The 24710-nt window shown below is 38.7% G+C and overlaps 1 protein-coding gene across 3 annotated transcripts in view; it reads right to left on the bottom strand.

The window, feature by feature from the left end:
* The window catches only part of FMN1 (formin 1), a gene marked incomplete at both ends in the record, with an annotated part of 376429 nt that overhangs the window by 34573 nt on the left and 317146 nt on the right, over positions 1–24710 (bottom strand). For all 3 annotated transcript variants that reach the window (XM_084239702.1, XM_084239703.1, XM_084239704.1), the window contains one exon: positions 159–210. In XM_084239702.1, coding sequence (XP_084095828.1) covers positions 159–210 — 52 coding nt within the window. The remainder of the gene's footprint in view (positions 1–158; positions 211–24710) is intronic.

Raw genomic sequence — 24710 nt, 5'->3', positions numbered from 1 at the left:
GTTATGGGTTAACGGTTTAGAGTTTCATGTGGAGAAGATGAAAATTTCTGGAGATAGATGATGGTGATGATTACACATCAGTGTGAATGTCCTTAATTATAACAACATAAAAATATGGCGAGTCAATGGAAGAAGTGGGCCAGGTGAGAGCTGCTTACCTTTTCTGGGCATTCTCCAAGTGACTTTCTTCCATCTTATGCTCTTTTTGGGCTGTTAAAGAGACAGAATTTTAATTAAGACAGTATTTTCTTCCACCATCTCTGTTGCATAATCTACTCACAAAGATTGCACTCATTTGTTATCAAAATAAGGCTAAATTAAGGGGTTGGCAGTCCCAATCTGGCATCTGGCCATAGCCCTCACATCACCTCCTCTACCAACACTTCCTTGACAAAAACTATGACTATGTAGTTCATTCTTCTCAGTGGGGCACTTTGAGATGGAAAGGAAGTGATACTAATTATACCTGGACAAGCCATAACCTGCAACAGTCCTGGCCAGACTGATAACCCATGGACTCCATGGCTATTGCTGGCCCCTTTGGAGCTGTGGCTTGTGCTCAGTACACTGCCCCCCCCCCAATACAATGAACCTGGTACTAGTTCTGCTCAGATTCAAATAAATTCATCAGAATCCCTGCACACACTGTCTCTATACCCTGTACCCCTCTGGAGGTCTGGGGAAGCCTCTGGTCTCCGTTCTTAGAATACTTTTAATTTTAAATGCATTGAAAAAAATATTTCAATTACTAAAGGAATCAATAGAAGTGACTTACAGATTAAGAACCTCTGTTTTCTAGGAACTATGTAATTAGGAGATTTCATTTTGGGGTGATTCTTCAACATATTCTGATTTTTAACTACTAGATAATATTTTGCATATCACTCTTACACTTTAAAGATGTCAAGAAAAACAGGCAGGCCGTAACAATCTATATGAACCTTAAGATTCCTTTTACTTAAGGCTACAATGATGATAATGAACTGGAGAAGAAAAATAGTCATATCTAGGGCCCATAGTGTAAAAATCCATTAAAGGTAGTAAAGAATTTTAACAAATAGCACACCTTTAGTAAGCCAAACTGCCACGCACCACCTGTGTGTGTGTTACTCAGGATCAACTGCATAGTTATTGCTTCATCTTTCCTTTGAGAATAGCCACTCTGACACTATCATGCAGTCGTTATAAAAATGAAATAAGATAATACATGTAAAAGTGCTTAGTACATAATACATGATCAATAAAACATGACTTATCATATGACATATCAGTATCTGAATATTATTAGTTTAATCAGTGATTTTAAAATGTAAATTTTATCCAGTTACTTCCCTGCTCAAAACTTTCCAATGGCTAGCCATCAGACTTGACATAACCCCCAAGTCTTCACAATGTCCCAGGAGGCCCTGCAAGTCTGCTCCCTACTTCTCTTTCCTACGCTCATTGCTCTCCAGCCTGTCTGGCCAGCTTGCTGGAGCTGGAGTACACTGAGCACAGCCACTGGGATCTCCACACTGGCTGATGCTCCTCCCTGGGACATTGTGCCCACATCTGCACAGTTAGCTCCCTCATTTTAATATTACTTTTTCTGACTTCACTACCTAAAAGATCATTCCTTGCCTTACATCCCTGTCCACCTCCCACACTTCTTTTTACTCCCTTGTCTTTTTTTTACCTACTTCATCTCTCTAGCCACAGACTATATACTTCCTCATTTGCTTATTATACCACAACTGAATCTAAATTCTAGGAGAACAGCAAGTTCATCTAGCTTTTGCTTTTCTATGCCTTCTTAAATATGGAAAAGTATCTAGATATTATTTTAGCTGAAAATGTATACACTGGATAAAGGTTGCTTAGAAAGAAAAATACTAGGTTTTCTAAACTAAAAAAATTATATTTAAAATACAACACAGGCCCAAACAGCATGTCATGGTAAAGTTGTATGCTATTGTCTCAAAGTCCAGTAACTGTCAACTAATAGGATGTTTTAATATTAAGATGATCTGGCGTGGATAACGACATATGTAAAAATCATAGTTATGGCCATCTTTTGTGGTATGACGTCCCTCACCCTCCTCCTACTCACGGGAATATCTGTGATTTTAGTCTGGTTCTTAGCCAATCAGATACAGAAGTAAACTATGTCTCTCATAGGCTGCCAAGTTCCCTAAAATGTGAAACAAACTAGTGGTTTGTTCATCTCCAGTGATCCTTAATTATGTGCATGGCCAAACAAGAGGAAAAATTCCTTTGAGGCCTGAGTGATCTTCCTGGAGCACCTTTGCGGATGTCCGTCACTACATGGCTTTTAACTGGCTACTTCCACACTGTGCTAAGTAGAGTATGGTCAAGTCACCACTGCATATAAATTAAGTGGCAATAAATACCCATCCTATTACTGAATTAACCATTAAGTAAGATTTTGCAACAGTTCTATGAACATGATTATTTGGAAAAAAACAACATCCAAATACAGAAAGAGGTATTATTATGAGACAATACACACTTCAGACCCTCTGAAGGTGTGGGGGAAAACAACCTTCAGGAAAATGAGAAGAATCTAGGGATCTCTATTTTTCCTAAGCAAAAGACCTACTATGTACAAGACAGAAAAGGCAGTCACCTCTACGGTGGGACCTGAAGATCTACCAACCCAAAGCATTTCTCCTGCCACAGTGAAATTTCCAACCATGCCATTGTACAGTTCCTCTTTAAAATACTCAAAACATAAATACATTACGCACTGAAAGGGAAATGCTTAAAGGGTGGAGTCACAAACTCACCTTCTGATATTATCAACAAAAAAGGTAACTGTAGGACAAGTAGATGAATCCTAGTGGTCTAAAACCCTATTTAGTTTCTGTCTTTCTTTTTTAATTATTTTGTTAATTTTACATCATTGTTCATTTTTAAACAATATTTGCTTCCCCCCACCCCCTCAGGTGTAGTCCCTATAGAGTTTCCTTCACCAGTGCACCCACGCACCATCACCTCAGTCCCCTGTGCTCCTCCCTCCCTCCCTCCCTCTGATCCCTCTCCCAACTCCTCCCCTGCAGGATGTCTCTGATTTATAATTGTCTGTTGTTTTGTTGTGTTTTCCCAAAGGCACAAAAACATTGATTCAAAAGAACACCTGTACCCCTATGTTTATTGCAGCACTATTTACAATAGGTAAAACCTGGAATCAACCCAAATACCCCAAAATAGATGACTGCATCAAGAAGATGTGGTTTATATACACAATAGAATATTATTCAGCAGTCAAAAAGATAAACTCATGCCATTCACAGCAACGTGGATGGAGCTAGAAGGAATTATGCTCAGTGAAATAAGTCAGAAGGAAAAACAAAAATATATTGGATGGTTTCACTTATAGCAGGAATATAGGGGACTCAAATTAGACATCAGTGCAAAAAAAATAGTTTCCTAATATAGAATCGACTCAGCCCCAGGGTAGGAAAGCCAATAGGGAGTGGAAGAGAAACAGGAAGGCCACACCCCAGCTAACAGAAGAATGCCTTGCCACTGTTACCAGATCTTCTGCTTTTTTGAGAGAAGTTAGGATTTTTAAATGAAAATTCCCAACTTATAAAAAAAAGCTCAAATACTCTAGAACAAAGATAACATTTCTTTTGGTCATATCTGTCTCTACAGCATCTAGCATCTAGTCTTTATGCCTTTAGTAGTTACTGACATACTATCAGAAGTGGGTTTATTCTTTCATTCGATTTGCCAGTTCATGTGCCGCACCCTACTCTAGGTACATGGGATCTGCCAGTGAAGAAAGCAGACAAAGGACCCTTAGAACTTTCAGCCTAGTTTGGGGAAGACAATTAAATCGTGGGTGTGGGCAGGCTTCTTAGAAGAGTAAGGCCAGAATGTTCGTCTGACACTCACACAGTGCCAGGGGATAGAGGGTACTAACAGACATCTCCACCTTGCTCTTCTTTCATTTCTTAGACAGGAGAATGTCTCATCATCTGCAATAAGTTAAACACAATTCTTTTCCAAATAGGGACCAGATAATGTAGTTGCTTAGAATGATGACAGTCTCACAGTTTACAGAAATAAAAATAAGTCACTGGTGTAGCTCCCAAAGGGCCCAGGGGAAGCTGAGTGGTAAGTGTGCTTGGTGACTTACAGATAACATACTATAACCTATTTTCTCATGCCTTTATATTTACACACCCTCCTTTACTCTGGATATCTTTCCTTTCTGTTTTTTCTCCCCTCCCTAACCCTTTCACTCCCCAAAATGCCTTTTCTTCAAAAACCAAGCTTCAAAGTTACCTCCTTTGAAGCTCTCTATGCCTCTCCTTCAGGGAGTGGGGAGCTGCTGCTTCTGGGGCGCTCTAATATCATCGTGTTTTCATTGCCACATCACATTTACTTATCAGAAGATCATCTCACAACAAAATTCTGAGTCCATAGTATGACGGCCAAGCAAATGAAGCAGAGATGGCCTTTCTATGCACACTGGCTGGGATCATTTCCTTATGGTCTGCTTTTCCTACTAGCTCTGCTTTTTTTTTTTTTTTTAAGTAATTTATTCCTCACTGCATTCAACTTTTACTTGATACATTTTTAAATACACAAGAAGTGCATAACATTGTCAGGATCACTGGGAATACAGTGGTGAGCAATGCAAATGTTTTATGGTTTATTTAATTAGACTTCTCCTGTTCGACATTTAGATTTTTCCGAATATTTTGCTATCTGTAATTAATACACAAGTAGCTAAATCAACATCTATGACTTTTTCCTGGGGAAGTGGATCTGTAGACTCTGCTTTTTGAAGGCAGGCATCAAGATTTATTAAACAGTGTTTCTCTCAACCAACACCTACTAGGGACTCCACCTGTTTGAGAGATGGATAAGCCAAAACAAGACGGACCGACACTAGCAGAACTTAGAGCAGGCTCTTTATCTTCCCACTGGGGAAACATAGCCCATTTCTTGGAAAGCAATTTCTAATCTTCATTTTCTTAGACAACAAAACCAGAAAAGAGTCCAGCAGACTCTTAGGGTAAAAGGGTATAATATGTCATCCTGTTATATCCTGTTTTAGATTGACATACTAGACTGATATCTCATAGGCACAAATAAGACCAGCCCTGAGTTTCATCTGTATCAGGCTATTTTAAAAATACAGTAATTATGGAAAGTGTAAAGATTTTATAAATAAAATTATACTTCCAGAAAATATGAAGCATAAGAACATTACCTCCATTTACCAAAATATGCAAAGTTGTATCCTGAAGAGGGAGGGATTCATGCGCCAAAGCTGCATAAATAGAGGTTACTCTTCAAAGAAAACAGGGTTCTTATGCCAAACATAATAAAGTCATATTTATGGATACCCATCGGGGAGGTAGTAAACTGTGAAATGAGGGGAGAGGACAGAGGTTGGAATATCTCCCTAGTATTCTTTACACAGTCTATTACATTTTAATATACCATGGTTTATGGACCTGACATGGCTGGTGTAAACCAACAGGACGCATAGTAAAGAAGCTGTTTTTATTACAGCTCTACAAATAGAGGAGCTGGGCAATGCTAATTAGGAAACAAAGGGACTGCATTCCTTCATGTGGCATCCATCTGAGGTGAACATGGCAGTCATTTTTCATTGCTTACAAAAGCCACTCCATCATGCACCTTCTAGGAGAAGAGAAAGCTTTTCACCAACGGAGGCATGGCATTGATAGTGGAATAGGGGATGATTCTTCACCATTTGAGAGAGAGAAGATGTAAATATGGAACCACTGAGTTATGGAGAGCTTTTCTCCTTGCATTTTTTCTCTTGGTCTGCTTGTCCATAGAGGATGGTCTCCTCCCCATCACAATGGTGGCCTTAGGGCAACAGGGCACAGATCCCTCATAAATTTCTGCATAAATCCCTGAAAATAGTTAAAGTCCTAATGCAATCAAAATGAGGGATGGCTTATGATCTCAGGCCATTTACATTGTTATATTTATAGAAGTTATGAAAATATTAAAAGGTCTCATAAAATACCTTACTGATATGATAATCTGAATCAGAAAAATCTCCCAGGTTCTATAGTGAGAAGGGCTGTATTATTCTTTTATAATGTGATGACTGTAATAATTATTTGTGTGGGCAAGAAGTACAGTTCAAGGGATCATGATATAATTCTAAGTGTTCATTAGATTATGCATCTCATGTTCTCTATAGTAACTATCGCAGAAGTAAACATTTTAGCCACTCACAATTCCAGCAGGTAACCCTTCTGCGAGCATAATTGGGATCTAAATGAAATTAATTTATCCACACTTCATAAGTCAAACCACTGTAAAAGCTTCGTAACTATTTTTTTTTTCAATATACTTTCACCATAGATAAGACATTTGGTTTTACTGACAATATTGAGGTAACACTCGACCTTCAGACTTTACGAGGAATTCTGCTCTCCTTAAAGGCAACCATTTAATTTGGCTGCTGATATTCTATCTTTTTTCCTTATGTTCCTGTGTAGTTCAGTGAAATCCCTCAGAGCTGTACAATACTCTACCCATAGCAATGTTGGACTCAAAGTCTATAACCCAGTGCAACAATTTAATTTTATAGAAATGAGAAACTGAAGATCCACGTTGATGAGGTCACTTTCCTGGGTCACACTAATAGTGGGGATATCCAGGTCTCTTGATTCATCATCCAATATAATTGCTAATGCCCTTGCTGCTTCCCTGTATTTTTCTTCAAAATTCTCAAACACTAAGGTGGTATCTTAGAGCTGAACTTGACTGCACTTTTTCAAAAGGGATATGTGTGTGTGTGTGTCACAGAAAAAGTGGCAAGATGGAATTTTAGCTTTCACTCTAAATTTCCTGACTCTTGATGCTTTAAAACAGACCACAGGGCTAAACTTTTAGAATGATCTGGTGAAAGGCTCATTAACATTAATGGGAGTCAGGTGGGGCTGCATTCTCCAACAGGGCCAGAAATTCTGCTTGCTCTCTTCTCTTTTAAGGCCATGTAAACTTTTACCTTATCAGCATGAACAGAAGTGCCATGCCTTTTGTGAAAATGTTTTTTCACAGATACACCTCAACAATATAGTTACAAAATATAACTTTCACTTGGAGAATAATCACACAGATCCCTTATGGCAATGTTCACCTTGCCCTTCCCACCACCCCCAACCCCCCGACATCTTGTCCCCAAGGTGAAGGCACAGCCTTGTATGATATGGGGACCGTGAACTCCGTATCCTCCCCACTGAGGAAGGAGACACTAGATGAAGCATCACTGAGAAACTACTAGGAATTGCAAAGAAGCTAGATTTGTAAGAATCTGTTTTTGTTTCATCAAAAACCTCAGTGAAATTCCAAAGACAATAGAATTCAGAGTCGCAATGTCCTAAATTACCAGCTAGTGAAGAGTTGTAGGTACACAGATATTCCCCAACAATTCTGTCCTATTTTGGTGTAAACACAAGCCTAAAAGTATGTAATTTCTGAAGGGCACAAATGTATATTTTTCCAAACTTTGTATTCAAAATACTCAGCACTTGAGACGATAAATTTATAAATCAATGACTTGTTGCTCTATTAATTGGAGAGAGTGACTAAAAAGCAGCTGCTAGTTTGAATCTGTAAGCAGGTTTATGAGCAAAGTGATAAGCTACACGCTCATTTTTCTCCTTGATTTAAGGCAGCACTCTTTCAAAGCAAGGGCCTCATTTATTTGCTTATTTGCCTTCCATTTAATCGGGTTTTAGTCCTTAATTTTCAACAAATATTTAAGCACCGTGTTAATAAATTAAATCTCTCATGTAGAGTTAAAAATGAGTTTAGCAATAGGGAATTGAATAAATACTGGACTTTTATGATAATTGCGTATTGGACTGTGATCCTTCCCTACCAGTCACAGCTAATGGGTGCTCAGCTGCTTCTGAAGCAGTTTAATACAACTGATTGCGATAATTAGATTGATGTTGAGAGAGGAGGGAAGGGGAAGGAGGAGTTGGAGGTGGAAGAAGAGAAGGAGATTTGCTTAGCACTAAGTGTGCACCAGTTAAGACGCTAAATCATTTACATAGACCATTAACTCCTTCCTCCCTCTCTCCCCTCCCAATTTTTTTTTACACCGTTGTTGTAGTCCGCATAGTTCTCCTTCCACCATATCACCCATGAACCATCACCATATTCCCTTGTGTTCATCTCCACTGTTCTGCTCCCTATCCCTCCCACTCCTTTGCTGTATGGTTCAGTTCTATGGTTCACTTGCTAGTTGACTCTTTTTTAAAACCTATTTTGTTTCTTTATGTTCTACATATAATTGAGACCGTCCAGTATTTATCTTTTTCCTTCCGACTAATTAATGCTAGCATACTCCCTTCCAGCTCCATCCATGTTGCTGCAGATGGCATGAGCCTGAATAGACCATTAACCTTTCCAGTGTACATGCCAGGTGGTCTCTTCATCATGGACAGCAGCGGGATCATAACTTCATACTGCTCCATTACTGTCTAACTCTCCTTGGGAGAGTTGTTTCACTGGTCTAAGACTGAGCTGTTTTTTTTTTTAATGCACTAAATTTTTATTTTTATTTATATCTTTTGCATCATTGTGTATTCCCTGTCAAATTCCCACTACCAGTTCACCCTCGAACCATCACCATAGTCCCTTGTGCGCTTTTCTCCCCCGTTTCGATCCATTTTCCTACCCTGCCCCCTCACAGAATGTCTCTTATTTATGGTTGCCTGCTAGTGTTGTTGTTGTTTTATTCTTCTTATTGTTGTTATTTTTTTCCTGATCCCTTATTTGGTTCCTCTATATTCCTCCTATAAGTGAAACCATTCGATATTTTTCTTTTTCTGTCTGGCTTATTTCACTGAGCATAATCCCTGCAAGTTCCATCCATGTTGCTGCAAATGTCATTAGTTTATCTTTTTTGATTGCTGAATAGTATTCCATTGTGCATACATACCACATCTTCTTAATGCAGTTTCTATTTTGGAGCATTTTGGTTGCAAGACTGAGTTTTCTAATCTATAAATAGAGGCTATGATAGCACCCACATTAGGAGTTAGTTGTAATAATAAAATGAGATGTCTGTAAGGTGCTCTGCATTCACACTGGCTCGGCAAATGTCAATTCTTACAATCACAACTAGCACTACCACCAAATCCCTAATCACTCAATGATGCTTGCTTGTTCCCATAAGACCTGTCTCAGTAATTGAGCATTCTGTTTTTCCTTTAGTAATATGTCTGTCTCTGTAGTAAACTCTCCAAGACAGGAAGCCAATGTTTTCAAAGGATATCATGGGAAAATGCTATGACATACAAATGAAAAAACTCCGAATATTAAGCAGTAGATATGGTATGACTAAGATTACATTAAAATACATATCACAGAAATAAATGACATTAACTATCAAAAATACCAGAAGGTAATATACCAATATACTACAGTTGCTATTTCTGCCTTGCTGGTTGACAGACTTTTCCTTTTCATTTATTTTTGTTTTTCAAATAATTAGCATAATTTAATCTGAAAAAGAAAATAGACATTTGGAGGCTGTAGCAGAGCACATGGAAAGGTAGAAATTTTGCTTAAGGTCATAGAATTAGTTTTGGGCAAAAATAAATAAATCATCCCCTTACTCCTGTCCCATTTTCACTGTATCACTGTTGTTCTCAATAGGTTCCTGCTTACAAACTATGAGACTATCACGTTGTTACAGGGTGGAACAATAGAGAAATAAGTCATAACTGAAAAACAAGAATTAGAACGAATAAGTAAATTTAAAAGCAGTCACCTACACGAAAGTCTGATAGTCCTTTGTTTACACCTTACATATACACACACACACACAAATTCTACAATCTCTATAAGTAACCATCTCACATATTTTTGTGAATTCTCCAGAAATAGATCCAGTATGAAGAACAGCTTTAGTTACATTGTAAAGACTAAAACTCAGATTAAAAATCTGTTATGCGGGCCTCCCCGGTGGCGCAGCGGTTGAGTGCTGGGTTGCGAAGCTGCCCGCAGCCTCTGCAGCGCTGGTTCGATCCCCAGCTGCTCCCCGGCCACCAGAGGAGGGTCCTGCTCTTGGCCATGCTAGCTCAGAACACCCACTGCTAGCCTGAAAGAGTCTTTACTTAGCAGCCTCGCCAAGAAAGGAGACTAATGTTCCTGATCTCTGCTATTGCTCTGAACATTGCAATACTTGATTTCCCATGACTGCAACACTTGTGATGTTACCAAGCACACAGGTAGAGGGAAGGTAAGTAATAGTCTGTCACTTGGGAGATATTTCCAAGAAAAGAATATATGGAGTCAACTGGGATTCTGTTCAGAGATGCTCTAGTTCTACAGAGATGCTGTAGAAGATATTTTTCACGTTAAAGCACATTTAATTTGTTTTGTCAGTAGCAGTTATGCAGTAGGACCATTAGTGCAAGCGATTGTTATCAGAGTCAGTAAAAGGAAACAAAGAAATGAAGCTTGGTTTTAAAACAGACCACACTGCTTAAAAGTCTGCTTGAGTGAAGCTGATGATGGTGAGTTTAATAGATTATGAGCCTGATAGATTATGAGATTAGGGGCCTCCCTGGTGGCCCAGCCAGTTGAGTGCTGCGCTGTGAAGCTGTCTGCGATCCGGCTGGCCTGGGAGCAACCCACATGGCGCAGCAGACCTCTCCTGTCTCGCCCACTGCTCCCCTCAGGAGTGTATTTCAGTCAGTCTGACTGTACTGCTCCCCACTCTGTCTCTGATGAATCCTCTCACTCTCCTGTGCATCTGGCCTGTACCCTGGTTCTTGTATAAATAAGTAAATCTTAAAAAAAAATTATGAGATTATGTTACTAGGAGTAACACCTGTTTAGCAATAATTGTCATTTTTTTGGTAGAAAAAAGTTGAAGAAATATTTGTACAAACATTGAAAAAATTATTTGTTATGGTAACAAGTAAAAACAATTTAAATTAAATCAAAATCTAGGTTACAGTTGGGGTAGCAACTTCCCCCACCCCCACCCTTGACAAATCTTTATATTTTCCCCAGATTTTACCAGTAAAATTCTCATTGTGGAGCATTTGGGTATTCATGGAAAGAAAATAAGAAAGTAAAAATAGTGTTTTTCTCTAAGTAATGACATCTATTAGTCTTTTGATTCATTTTCACAAATATAAGGGGATGTTATAATCACATTCTCAGTTGTGGTCCTATGTGATATATAATTCAGTTTCTACCCTTTTCATTCAACATGTCAAGTCATAGGTCAACTTGTAAATCAATACTTTTATAGAAACTTAACATAATTTAATTTATAATTGTTGCAATGAATTAATTTATAATTACTACAAGTCATTGTTAAAAAGCAAGCCTTTATTTCAAAATGGGTATGGAAACTTCAAATAATAATTTTCTAGAAACTTAAGATAACATTGCAAATACTTTTCTGATAGTATTTGTTTAATAAAACCCTATGGGAGAAAAATACTTGATTATGAAGGATGATTAAAATCTTACCAAAAAATATGTATTTTTTGATTTAACTTGAAAGGAATCCCTTACTTTATCCATTTGTCTTCTTCTTGCGGCTTAGGGGAGAAAGGTTTTAGATGGCCACCTGTACTAAAATCATGTCTGATGCTGCACGTTAAAAATTCTTTCCACTACCCTTAAACCCAACATACCTGTTCTGTATTTGGAAAATACAAGATAAAGAAAATATTCCTAACAGGAAAACATTTGGAAGGTCAGCCTATTTCTGGAAGCAAGTGTGAGACCTTAGAGCAAACGATAAGCATGCCCACGCGTGCACACACACATCACTCCCTCCGCAACAGACCTCTCAAAATCTGAGAGGTTGAAATGTCCAATATTGGGTAAATGGGAGACGTCCCATTCTGTGTTAGGCAAGAGCCTGAAGCTAATTGTGCAAATGGTATGAAGCTGATTTCAGAGAAGAGTTAAAAAATGAAAGAAAAAAAAAAAAAAGCCCATGAAACCAGAGGCTTGAAATGTTTTACTGGAGAAAAACCATAGCATTACCTCCTCCTGTGGGATGATAACAATGATTTATGAAGCTGAAGTCATTTCTTGTGATTGCGCTTCGGGGAGATTGGTTTCACATGATCTGTGAAAGCAGGCAGTGCGAGCTGAAGAAGAACCCCACATGTTCCACTGCTGCACGGATGTGCCCTCTTCAAGGGGATTCCAGGGCTTCGGGAGGGGGAGGAGAAACTAGTGCTTTCTGATCCATGCAACCCCTTGTTCCCTCCCACAAGCTCATTAGGTGGGCGCACAGTCCTCTCATTCTCTCTCTCCCTTTAAAAGTGTTACTGCTTCTGCTGTGTGGGAGTAGAAGCTCATTGTAAATGCTCAGCAGGATAGTAGCAAAGCCCAGATTAATTCCCCATGGATTTATATGGGTCGTTCTCACCCACGATGACTTGTACCATTTCAAAGGTGCTTATGCTGCTGTTTTTATGGCTGGTCACTAACTTTATTCTGGCATATGGCGGTTGGCGCCATGACACCGAGTGAACATTTTATACCTGAATTAAAGTGGATATTTGACAGTTTCTGTCAGAAAGTTCAGAGCAAAGAATTTGTGGGACAAGATTTATTACATATTTTATATGGGACACATCTGTTTCTTTGCTAGCTTTGTTCCTTCCCTTAAAAAAAAAATTAAAGAAGTTTCCTAAAGAAATACAACGATTGATAGAAAAAAAAAATTGCAAAGCAGAAGAAAAACATGGTCAAAGTGGGGTGTTTGGGACCTAATGTAAAAAACACAAGAAACAACAACAAAACTCGTCTCATTCTGAGGCGGAAAAATGACTCTGTTATGAATAAAAAACTCAGTTGGGGTCAAAATAAGGGGGTTGCAATTGTATGGGGAATATAAAAATAAAATTTATTATAAAAAATAAATAAATATATAGTGTTGTTAATTATAAAAAAAACTCAGTGAAAAAATAATGTTATCACTGGCAATTATTTTATGGTTGGTTTAGTGCCATTTCTATAATGAAGTTAAAAATGTAAGTGCATAACCTACCATTTTCTGCATTCTTGAAACAGGACTGGAAGGAATAATCTGCCTTTGATGTAGTTTTTAGGATTTCACCATCCCAAATGGTGGACTAAATAATAAGCCCAACCAAAACAGTTTTAAATAAAAGTTACAGATATTTAAACATCCATATGCCTAAAGATAAACGCAGACAGCTTCCAACCCAAATCCACCCCACAGTGTGAAAGGTCCATTTAAACTTCATTCTCATCTGAAAACACTTCCTACTGTAGCATGAGGGCACCAGACAGATTTGGGATCACAGCAGCACCAGGCTCGACTGGAACCTCGTACTTACAGACAGCCCACTTTTTCTTTTAACTATGATGAAGATGCCCTTAATTCTGAACACTGTGAAACTGAAAATAAAATGTCCACCATTAAAGGTTTCGAAATGTCAATTAATGGTAAACATGACAGATGAAGTTCTCGTTCACAGCTCTCTGCACCCACATTCTCATCCTTCTCCTGAGAGGCAACTGGGGCTAGGGCTTGGAGTACATCCTCCCTGAGCTTGAGTGTCCTCCCACACAGGCATCTTCCCAAGTCAGACACAGACGTGTCCACTTTTCATCAGGTACGCATGGTTTACATTGTAGTTGAGACCGTCACGTAGCTCTCCTCAGGGAAGCCACCTTCTACTCCTAAAGGTTGTGATATGATCAAATATTAATTTAGGAAATCACACATATCTTGGTCCAGATCCTTACCACATATATTGCCATAATCTTTTCCCAGAAGGCTTTTGCTTGCCTTCTGATTTTATTTATAATGCCTTTCATTAATCATTTTAATTTTGAACTAGCCAAATCAAAACTTTCCTTGTAACTTTCACTTCTAAATCACTTTTAAAAAGATCTGTGATGGGCCTCCCCAGTGGTGCAGCGGTTGAGCGCTGGGTTGTGAAGCTGCTGGCAGCCTCTGCAGCGCGGCTGGATTCCTGGCTGCCGGGTGAGGTTCCCGCATGGCGCTCAGACCTCTCCTGCCACGCCCGCTGCTCCCCTCAGAAGTGTACTTGTCAGTCTGCCTGCTCTGCTCTCCCCTCTGGCTCTGCTTCTGACTGTACCCAGTGCTTGTATAAATAAATAAATAAATCTTTACAAAGAAAAATACCAGATGGTCTCACTCATAGCAGGAATCTAGAAAACTTAAATAAGGGACCAGGAAAATGAATAACTATAAGAAAGTGAAAATCAAAATCAACAAACAACTACCAACCAGAGACACTCTAAGGGGGGTGAGGGGCGGGGAGGGGAGGGATTGGGGTCAAAATAAGGGGGTTGCAATTGTATGGGGAATATAAAAATAAAATTTATAAAAAAAAAGTAGATGGGCTTTTTAAACAAAAAAATAAAAAATAAAAAGGTCTGTGCTACTACTCCTAAAGTCTAAAGAAGTCTTATGTTTTCTTGTAATACAGTTTCATATTTAGGTCATTAATTGTTTGGAATTGTGTGAGGCAAGACTCATTTTTTTGGGGGGGGGAAATGAAGAAGTATTATTTCAACATGACTAATTTTCTAAAAAATAATCATAGTGTGCAAATAATGGGATTTTTGTTTTGTCCCTGCTCATGTGTAAAGATGTCATTTCTTTTTCCTTTACATCAATCTAGATAGGGCTTTTAGCTGGCTGGATAAAGTCGACCCATTTGTGTCTATTTTTGATTACAGATGCATTTGAACTGAATCCCTGTCATATTTATTTCACAGTTTTGCTTACCAAGTTTCCAAGCTGTTTCATTTTGACTCTTTTTCTGACTTTTCTTGGCGTCACCAAATTGTCTTTGTTTCATTTTTCCTCTACTGGTTTCAAAATAATTTTAATTTTCTAACTGGTGAATATATATAAATGTCAACACCCACGACACAAATATTTGAGATTCCTACAGTAAATGACAGATCTATCCCCTAATTCTGAACAATACAAGGGTGGCCTGCTTTTCCTCTCCAGGCCCCCAGCAAAATCACATGGCCACATTCTCTATCACATTCCAGGTTTGTGTCATCTACAATTTTACTTCCAGATGACAAAAACTTAATTTTTAAAATGATCATTTAACTATCATTTAATGAATTTGTTCATTATATCTTTTGCTATTTTCCATCTTCCTAGATTCATTTTCATACTGAAATGGCTCAACTGCAATACGGGATTTATAAATAATAAACTTTCTGGGCTCTGTGTATCTCAAAAGAATTCACTTTGTTGACACTTTGTGTATAATTCTAGGTTCAAAATGTTTTTCCTTCAGAATTTTAAATTTATTACTTCATTATTTTCTTCTATCCGGTGTTGCTGCTGAGAAGTTTGCTGTTTAGCTGTTGATTTTTTCTAGATCCTTGTATCTTAAAGCTGATTCTAAAGAGTTAAAGTGCAGATGAGTGCCTTTATTTTTTATTGCTTTGATGGGCTTTTTCAACAAAAGATGCAATGCCTATTTCTGTGAAGTAATCTCATTTCTTGAGCACTTCTTCCTCTCTTTTCTTGACTTGTATTAAATATATGTTAGATTAAATAGACTAAATTTCTAAAAAACGGTTTTTATATCTCAGCATTTTTTCCTAGTTTCCATCTATTTCTTTTATGCTATTCTCTAGAAGAATTTCTTGACCTCCCTATGAACTGGCTAATTTGCCTTTACATGTTCTCAACTGACTAATTTGCCTTTCCATGTTGTCTATATTACCATTCTACGCATTCACCAATTTTTAAAAATTTTATCAACTAAACTTTTCATATCTAAGTTTCTTGCTGGATTCCTTTTTATGGAGTAGTGACTTCTTGTATTTCTCTGAGATTAGCAAACCACATGTTTTCTAGATTAGAAAACCTGTTCTACCTACAAGTGGATTTTCTCAGGTGTGAACTCTATTTGTTGAGTTTCTTGGCTTTCTTCAACTGTTTGATTTTGGGCAGTGAATCTGTACATGCAGTTGAGATTCACCATTGGGCACAAGAGTGGAATATTATGCTCCAGCTTGCATTCTAATTGGTTTGGAGGGAGTTGTGGAGAGACAGAATGTTTCACTAGGCAGGCTACTCCCTCATATCCTGAGACATCAGCAACCCAAGGTACTGTTCTCTCTCCCTCCCAAAACCCCCTTCGAGGCTCAGAGGTAATGCATCCTGTTACAGTTGTCTACTCCAGGGTGCATGTAGCCTCAACAGAATGAGAAAAATCCCTCAAGGGTTGCAATTCCAAGTAATTGTTTAAATTTTAAAACTCAAAGTTTTCCATTTCTCCTCTTTTAGATTCTTTGATAATAAGATAGCTCATGCATGCTTGGAGCCTTTCTTAGATTTCTGAAACCAAACAAAAGCCAAATTAGCAATCTTATTATGTGGGGTACAAATAATCATAATGAACCACTGAAAAATAATATCCACTTGAAAAAGAGCTACAGGGAAACAAAGTCCCTGAAACACACTGTTTCAACTCACACTGAAGGTGTAGACTGCTTTATGGGGAACTTTCACCTTGACAAATCAGGCTTCACAGAATGGGTTTTTCTGAACTTACAAGAGAAAAGGCACAGAGCCTGGAGCTATACACAGTACTGCAAAAATTATGGAAGGCCATGTTGGAACTGTTTGCCCCCTCTCGAAAGCCATGTGCTTCAATTTTTACAATTCATGGCATCTGTGAATAAATATGATTTCATTTAAATGCTGGAAACCACACACAGTTTGAGAACAGGGCTTAGGTTTGGCTGCACATACTACCACCAACATGTTGCAATCACAGGAGGGCTGGAGGTAGGATTAATAGCAGCAGTGGTGGGCAAAGAAGGAATTTTTAAAGATCCTTGGCCGCTTGAATATTAATTGTATTATTAAACAAATGTGAGCATGGCTTGACAAAGAGACATGTTCAATTTCCTTCAAGTCATGAATGCAAGTCTGCTGGGCAGGATCTAGAATCCAGGAGTGATCTGCAGAGGGCCAGATACTTAAGTAGTTTCCTTATTCCCAACATGGCATACTTACTGATGCATTAGTTACATACAGGGAATGCCTAAGAGTTTAGTGAATATTTTCAGAAATAGCATTTTTGAAATTATCATAAAAGACAAAGGACATATCAGAGGCAAGCTTGACAGGCTTGTGTTCAATATTGGTCAACATCTCAACCATCTTGATCACTTTCTCCACCCCCTCCATAGCCTCTCCTCCTTTTACTCTAAATATATTCAACTCCCAGAATTGAATCTTGGCTCCCCTCTCTTCTATCTTTATATTAGTTACACAGCTACCATTCTTCTGTTGACTCTCAAGCCTACCCTGTCACCCCCAAACTACATTTTCACATCAGATAGGCATTTTTACTGCCCTGCCACACACCACGATGGGAATAGCTGTCCAGGAATTCCAATCACCCTTTGGTTTTCCCACCGTTACACAAAACTGTTCCTTTCATAGTTTTCCACAGCACAATAAATGGCATCACCATTCCGTAAGATGATCAAAATCTGGCAACTATGTTTGGCTTTTCCCTTTGCTTCTACTCCAAGGTCTAAATCGTTAGTAAATACAAAACTGTCCCTTCTAATTCCAGAACATGTTGTGAATTCATCCATATTTTTCTGCCTCAACTGCTACCACTCTGGTCCAAAGTGCTATTGTTTTTCACCTAAATTACTTCTGTAATCTCCTTGTATCTACTCCCATCCCCTTGCTTTTATTGCCCACACAGCACTCAGAATAATCTTTTAAAACATAAATGCAAATAAATAAATAAAACATAAATTCAGTCCTGTTATATTCATTGGACAAACTCTTCTAAGGTTTCCCAATGAATACTGAATAAAATCCAATCCCTTCTCATGGACTTCAGGCTTCTACATGGGTAGCCAGCTCTCACTCCAGTGCACAACCCCATTTCAGGTTCTCAGTAAGCCAAGCTCTTATCCATCTCAGGGCTACCCACCTATGATATTCCTTTTACTTATTAAGTTTTTTTCCTATGACTAGATCCTTTCCATGGCTGAAATGTCATCACTGCAGAGAGGCCATCTCATTTAAAGTGGGTTTCTTAAAACCCTGCCCCCTAAACCTAAACATCCCTTACTATGTAATATATATTTGGGTTATTTGCTTTTTTGCCTTTTCCTCTCATTAATTTATCTATTTTGTTCACGACTATATAAATTGTGCCCAGCGCAGTAGCTGATGCACTATAGGCACGCAAAACTGGCTGCTCTGTTATTCCATGCACTGTGATTGCCCTACTGTTCAGTCATCTGCTTAGGATTGGCTCTCCAGACTGGGCTGTGAGGTCTTGAAGCCAGGGAACTGTCTCTTGCTTTTGCCTGGCACAATATCCAACACACTGTGGACCTATACTTAAGGAATAAATGATTATGATTAGGTGTTCAGTAATCCTTTTTCAAAAAGTTATATTAGACCTGACATATAAAATCAACTTGGGAAATGTTGTTTAAAGTAGTTTTTTAGGGGGGCAACCACTGGTAATAACCAGAGACCAAGGAAATCATGGAAAAGGTCTGTTTGGATAACCAAAGTTGAATGATGGCAACGAGTCTGAACTAGTAGTTAGATACAACTCAGAGAGAGTCAAGGGAATGGGCCCTTCTTCTGGATGTCTAAGTCTATCACTTAGCAGTGTGGTCCCTAGGATAGAGAGTCTGTCAGAGCATCCCTTCCCCTTGACTGTGAGGGGGCCAAATAGCCTCTCCTTTCACAAGGGCAGTGGGAGGACAAACTAGGTGGTGCAAAGTCAAGTGCTGTGCTGTCCGCTGTAGGAAAAGCCCTCTAAAGAGAAAGGAAGGTTCTCTGGGACCAGCTTACTGTAGCTCAAGAGGCCGTATGCCAATGGTGAAGATGTGGACAAAGATTGAATTCCATGGAAAAAACCAGATCTTTCCTGATACTAAGAAAAGAAGAAGACAAGAGACCAAGAGGGGATGCTCAGAAACTGATGGAAAAAGTTAATACCATCACTAAAATTAAAGATTTAGTGAAAAGAGCAAAAACAATCAAAGGATCCCAAGGAAGCACAGACCAATTCATGAGAAATAAGGGGTGCAGCGAGAAGAATCAGGGTGGTCTCTCTTGACATTTTTCCTAACCACTGTTGAGTCCAAACTACTTGTTACTGCATACTAATGCCTGCACCATTTCTAAGTCATGCCCACTTATGAGTTTACTTTGGAGATTTTAAGTAGGAACCTACTTTATATTAGAACACTAGGTAACATAACACAGAACAGTTTCTTTACAATGTTCCAGGGGATTTCTATATAGCAAGAAAGCTGTGGAAATACTACCCTAAATGCCCTTCTGAGTTCTCTCAGGGCTCCCTCTTTCCAACCTTAATCATTCTTATCTCCAACTACTTTCTAAATAAACATGTTCAAAAGACACAAAAGTCTGCTGACATCTGATGCACTTGCCCTGTAAAGAAACTAAATAAAAGTAAAAGGGAATTAAAAGAGGTTGAAGGGATGGCATGTCCCTCAGGCTTGCTGCCATGTCTCCATTAGATTCTGGGTATATGTTTATTTTTATAGCTCTCTTTTGTGAATAGATGGTGTGAGACAGAAGTCTTATTTCCAATGTTCATTTTACAGAGGGGCCATAGTCAGTCTTTCCAAGAAGAGAGATGGAAAATTATGGTCTAAAAGCATCACTGTCCGTGGAGGGACCAAGGAGAACTCTGGACCTCATCCATCAACAGCTTAAAGTATCATGAGGAGCAAAATGATTGTCTCTGGATTTCAGCAGATTTTATATGGACTGAGCTTGTGGCATTCAGGCCCAGGGAAATGCAATTATCTGATTTTATATCCCCATCACTTTCACATATGGACTATCACAATTGTATTATTTAAATAGAAACAAAACAAATGTTTGTGGACTCTTGTCCTTCTAGATGGATGGTGCAATGTATAAGAAACTAGGGTTAGTTTTAATGCTTGTACTAAAGTTCTATTCATTTCACATTACTGCTTTTTCTTTCCAAAGGCCCAGTGATAAAGAAGGGATTAATGGTTCTTGATAGTGGAGTTGCAGGCCAATGTGACCAACTTAATGACAGAAAGGGAAAGCAGTACAGAAAGATAAGCAAACAAACAAACAAACAAATATGGTTTATTCATGCAATGGAATAATCGATAGTAGTTAAAAGAATTAAATCCACATGTTTCAATATGAGTGAAAATTAAGATGCAGAATGATAAGCCAAGTATGATTCATTTTCTCTATTGTATTTTTACTGACTTTCTAAAGAAAATCAGATTTTCCCTTTCTTAATTTGGTTAATTTTGATGTCTAAAATTCATTCTAAGGAATTTAAATGTTCTAAACAATTGAAGTCAGTGGAAAAAAGGTGATTTTCATCACTTAGAATTCTCTTTCTACCCTGGGTTTTTGTAAAATGAATGGAGTTTGGGCTGGCTGTACTACTGAACGATTTGGATAATAGTTGCGCATAGAATCTATTGCCTTCGCAGAAGATGATCCAGAGAGGCTACCCATCTCCTCAGAGAATGAAAGATAAATATTTGTGGTTAAATAGTGTCATGATTCTCTGATAAAAAAGAGGGATTTAGGTCTACCACTTGGCTCTTGTTCCCTCCTAACCAAACCACAGTTTTTCAGTAACTAATAAAATTACTGGAGAGGAAAGCATGCTCTCTGACTACTAGAAATGTTGGTACAGTGAAAGAACACATTAATAGTCTCATGTCTTTTATTTAAGGATTTCAAATTCCTCCCTCTGCTCCTTTAGCATTTCCAGTGAGCAGAGAGGTAGAGTGGTAAAACATAGCATTTCTTGGGAGATGACCTAAGGCAAACCTTTTTATCTGCTGGCACCTTTATACATGTGCTACACATCAAATACTTTGTCATACCTTAGAGGAAAGGCCTTGGTGGATGACAAGCTTGCTAATAATTCTTGTAGCAATAGCTAACCACTTGGTTGCAGACTCAAAACATGATTTATAAGAACCCAGGAATAGGACAGCAAAACTCCAGTTTAATTGAAGAAAGATTCCTCCTCTGCTTCCTCAAGGTCCACTCTTAACTTAACAATGATGTAACTAGCCAAAGACCCAAGATCAAAATTTGTTATACAACATCTAGTCTAAGATTAGATATACTTTGTGAGACTAACCTAATATTCCCCTGACATTAAAAACAGACACCCAGGTAGAAGTTCTTTAACCTGACGGTGCTTAAGAGTGAGGAACCAGAAGGACTGGATAGGCCAACTTCTTTTTTGCAGCTGCTAGAGTTTCTGGCTGGTGAATCACACAGGCCCTAGGAGAGGGGAGTGGGGGACAGCGTTCCAAGAATGAAAAGTTTCGTCCCATGTACACTTTCATTAGTGTTAAGAACTCTATACGCGGCTGCTGGAGTAGAATCAGGTCGGAGGGATTGGATCAGTGGGGTTCAAATCAACAGCCCACACCTTCCTTTGAGGCCACTTTCCTGGGATTGGTTCTCTGTGCCTACATTGCGTAAGCTGAAAGCAGACGGAGGAGGCAATCCTTTCCAAAACACCTTATTTGGTGTCCTCATTGACTGGGCCTATCATTTCAGCTTAGTTACTAGAAAAGTTAAGAATCCTCAGATCCCTGCCAATCCATGCTAATCACCCAATCATCTGTTTAAAGACTTGGGCCCGTGAGTGATATCTGAAAATAGTTAGGGTTCTTCTGTTACTGACATATAAAACCTTGCACAATATATAGATCCAACTCCTGAATATTTGAGACTTCAGTGATAGGAAGAACAGATTTTGGACAAATCCTCCCATAGAAACAAAGGGGACACATTTTTCCCATGTGACAGAGTTGGGAGGCTGAATCCAAAGTTTTACTTCTGCAGAGACCTCATGTTGACTGAAAAAGAGGACTACTTTTATCTGCAACTTGTTTTAATGTTTCCATGTTCCCTTTGCTTTTTTTTTAAAGCAATGGAACAAGTAAAGAAAACTTCTAGATGGTTCATACAGGTATCTACAACCAGGTTATCCACAATTTCAGGTAACTGGAAGGCTATAGGTCAGCTCCCAAGTTAGCAACACAGACTGTCTAACAAATGGCAAGAGATATGAAAATCTCATAATCCTTGCAACTGACTAGACATTGGCTGAGAAAGAGACAGTCTTAATGGCCCTGAGCACTGCAGAGAACAGTCCCTCCCCCATCACATTTTTCTTATGGTTAGATAGTGGTAACAGGAATTTGATCTTCCTTTTTTAAATCTTGTTTTCATCTTTAGATGCATTTCATTCCATTTATGATATAAACAAGGAGGAACCCCTTTAAATACTTCTTTCCTTTTTTGGACAATTCAATCTATTTATTGAGTTACTCTCAACATGCGAAGCGGCGAGAATCTTCAAGTGATTAAACAGACACCTCCCCTGTCTTATTAGCTAAGTAATTCCTCAAATATTTAAAGAATGAGAGAAGTACACAGAGGAAATAGAGTAGTGATAACTACATTAATAATTCCAGAGGGGACCTAATTGCCAGGGGTACGTCTAAGGAAAGTCCCCCAATATCCCCTCATCTCTCTTCTCTCTCTCTCACTTGCTCAACCACTCAAGCCCCGGTCACCAAAATCCTACTCTGAATGCTTAACTTGTCCTCACTGGGGTCCTCTTTTGACATCCCATAGACCTCACTTAAACTCAATTTCCTCATTTGTAAAATTGGAGATAAAAACAGCGCTTTCCTCAAGTCTTGTTTTCTAAGTGAGGCTATGCTTAATATTAAACCTGGCTGAGAATGTTAATTAAATGTTAGCTATTACTATTTTTTATTATTCTTCATAATGCATCACAAATATCACAGTGCCTGGGAAGCGTCTATAGAAGTGGTGGGACTTGCTTGGGCTCAAAGGGGACTAGAGTTGGGACTCCAAATTATGCTGCAGTTTCTATTTCCTTAGCATGAGCAAGGTCCTAGACGTGGCTGGAGGGGAAGGGTGGCTTGTGGGGGTGGTGTTTGTGAGGAGTGTGTGTACGCAGGAGACAATAATGAGAGTCACTAGACTGGAGGAAGGCTCTTTTGTGTGAGCAGTAAGCTTGAACAAGTAGGAGAGAAACCATGAATATGACTTCTCAGAGAGTGACGCAAATAATTCACTCATGCAAATAATCCCCAAGAATGCAGCATTCTTTTTTCTAACTTCTGACTCTGAAGAGGGGGTGGGGTGGCGGGGGTAAAAAATAAAGGGAGGGAAGGCATGCTGGTTTCTGGTGTGAGTAAATAAAATCTTCTGCAGGGGAAATATTTTGAATATATTTGCAAGCGACATCCACTTCTCTCCAAAGAAGGGAAAACAAACAAACAAACAAAACTGCACTTGGGGATTTCTGAGTACCTGCCTAGAAATACAGGCCTCAGTCTATGGCCAATTTGAATTTTTGCAACTCTAAAATATCATCATTCCTGAGGGATTTCAGGCTCTGTTGAAAACACTTTTCTGTTCCATAGGTCAGCACCAGTCTAACAATATAGAGTTCCTGCGACCACTTATGATTTAAAACACAAACTCAGCTTTTGCATGTTTTTAAAACATCCCTATAACTATGGGGTATTTAAAAATAGCTATACCCCAAAGAGTTTATTTCCAACATCTGACATGATTGCGTTTTGCAGCTATTTGTTATGTAAATAATGGTAGCAGAAGAGAAATATGAAAAAACATTGCCCTTTCTCAAAGCCCAATGGATTTAATGCTTTTGTTAACTCTGGATTCCAAATCTGGGGATTGTTTGTATGTTTGTGGTGTGTAAAATAAAATACTATATGCCTGCCTCAGCTTTTCTTCTGATGTAACAGCAATTTGCAAGGGGACTATTGCTTCACCATGGCTTCCCTAAATTTTCTTTCCAGGCAACTGTGCTTCAGTGTGGAGAGGGATTTCAATGCTGTGGTTGTTGAGATGATGCTGTGCATATTTTCAAAGCAGAGGAAGGTTTTCTGAGATAATGACTCGAGTAATGTTTGAAAGAGCCAGTAATTCAAGGATAGGTGACATGAAAGTCATTTGCTGAGGCTTCTGTTTCTTCATCTCTCAGTTCTGAATATAGTTGGTTTTCTGGTTGTGTGTGTGTGTGTATGTGTGAGCATGCGTGCATGCATGCAAAAGACAGGAATTAAGACAAACTAATTAGTTTTGGATTTGCCAGTGGGAGAAAAGCAAAGGACAGACTGTTTCGTATTAATTCTGTTCCTTCTCTAGATGATCTTCCCCTTCTGGTTTTACCATACTTCCTCTCTTCCCTCCTTCTCTACTCCTTATTTTCCCAACTTTTATTGAATGCCTACTGTATACTACTGTTCTAATTTCCTCTTGTCCCTAATAGTTGCTGCCTCTTCTAAAGTGATCCTAACCTGTAATTGTTCTCTCAGAGAAGTAGGAAAGACACAGAGAGAAAAAAAAAAATGGTTTTGGTCTTTAATTAGTATACCTGATTGGGAGGGAAGGGCTTGGGTTGTGGAACTGTCCTTTCAAACAACTGTTGTTTTGTAAAGTGCTCAATCAAGAGAAGTAGGGCGTGAGATGACTTGCAGAAGACCAACATACACATGAACAGCCTCAAAAGCCTAGGGCGGAGGAAGGGCGACTGCTGATCTAGGTTACCCAATATGCTCTGAAATTA

Source organism: Talpa europaea, assembly GCF_964194135.1.
Source record: "Talpa europaea genome assembly, chromosome: 8".
NCBI classification, from domain to species: Eukaryota; Metazoa; Chordata; class Mammalia; order Eulipotyphla; family Talpidae; genus Talpa; species Talpa europaea.
The sequence above is the reverse complement of the archived record's forward strand: the minus strand, read 5'-3'. Positions and strand labels throughout refer to the sequence as shown.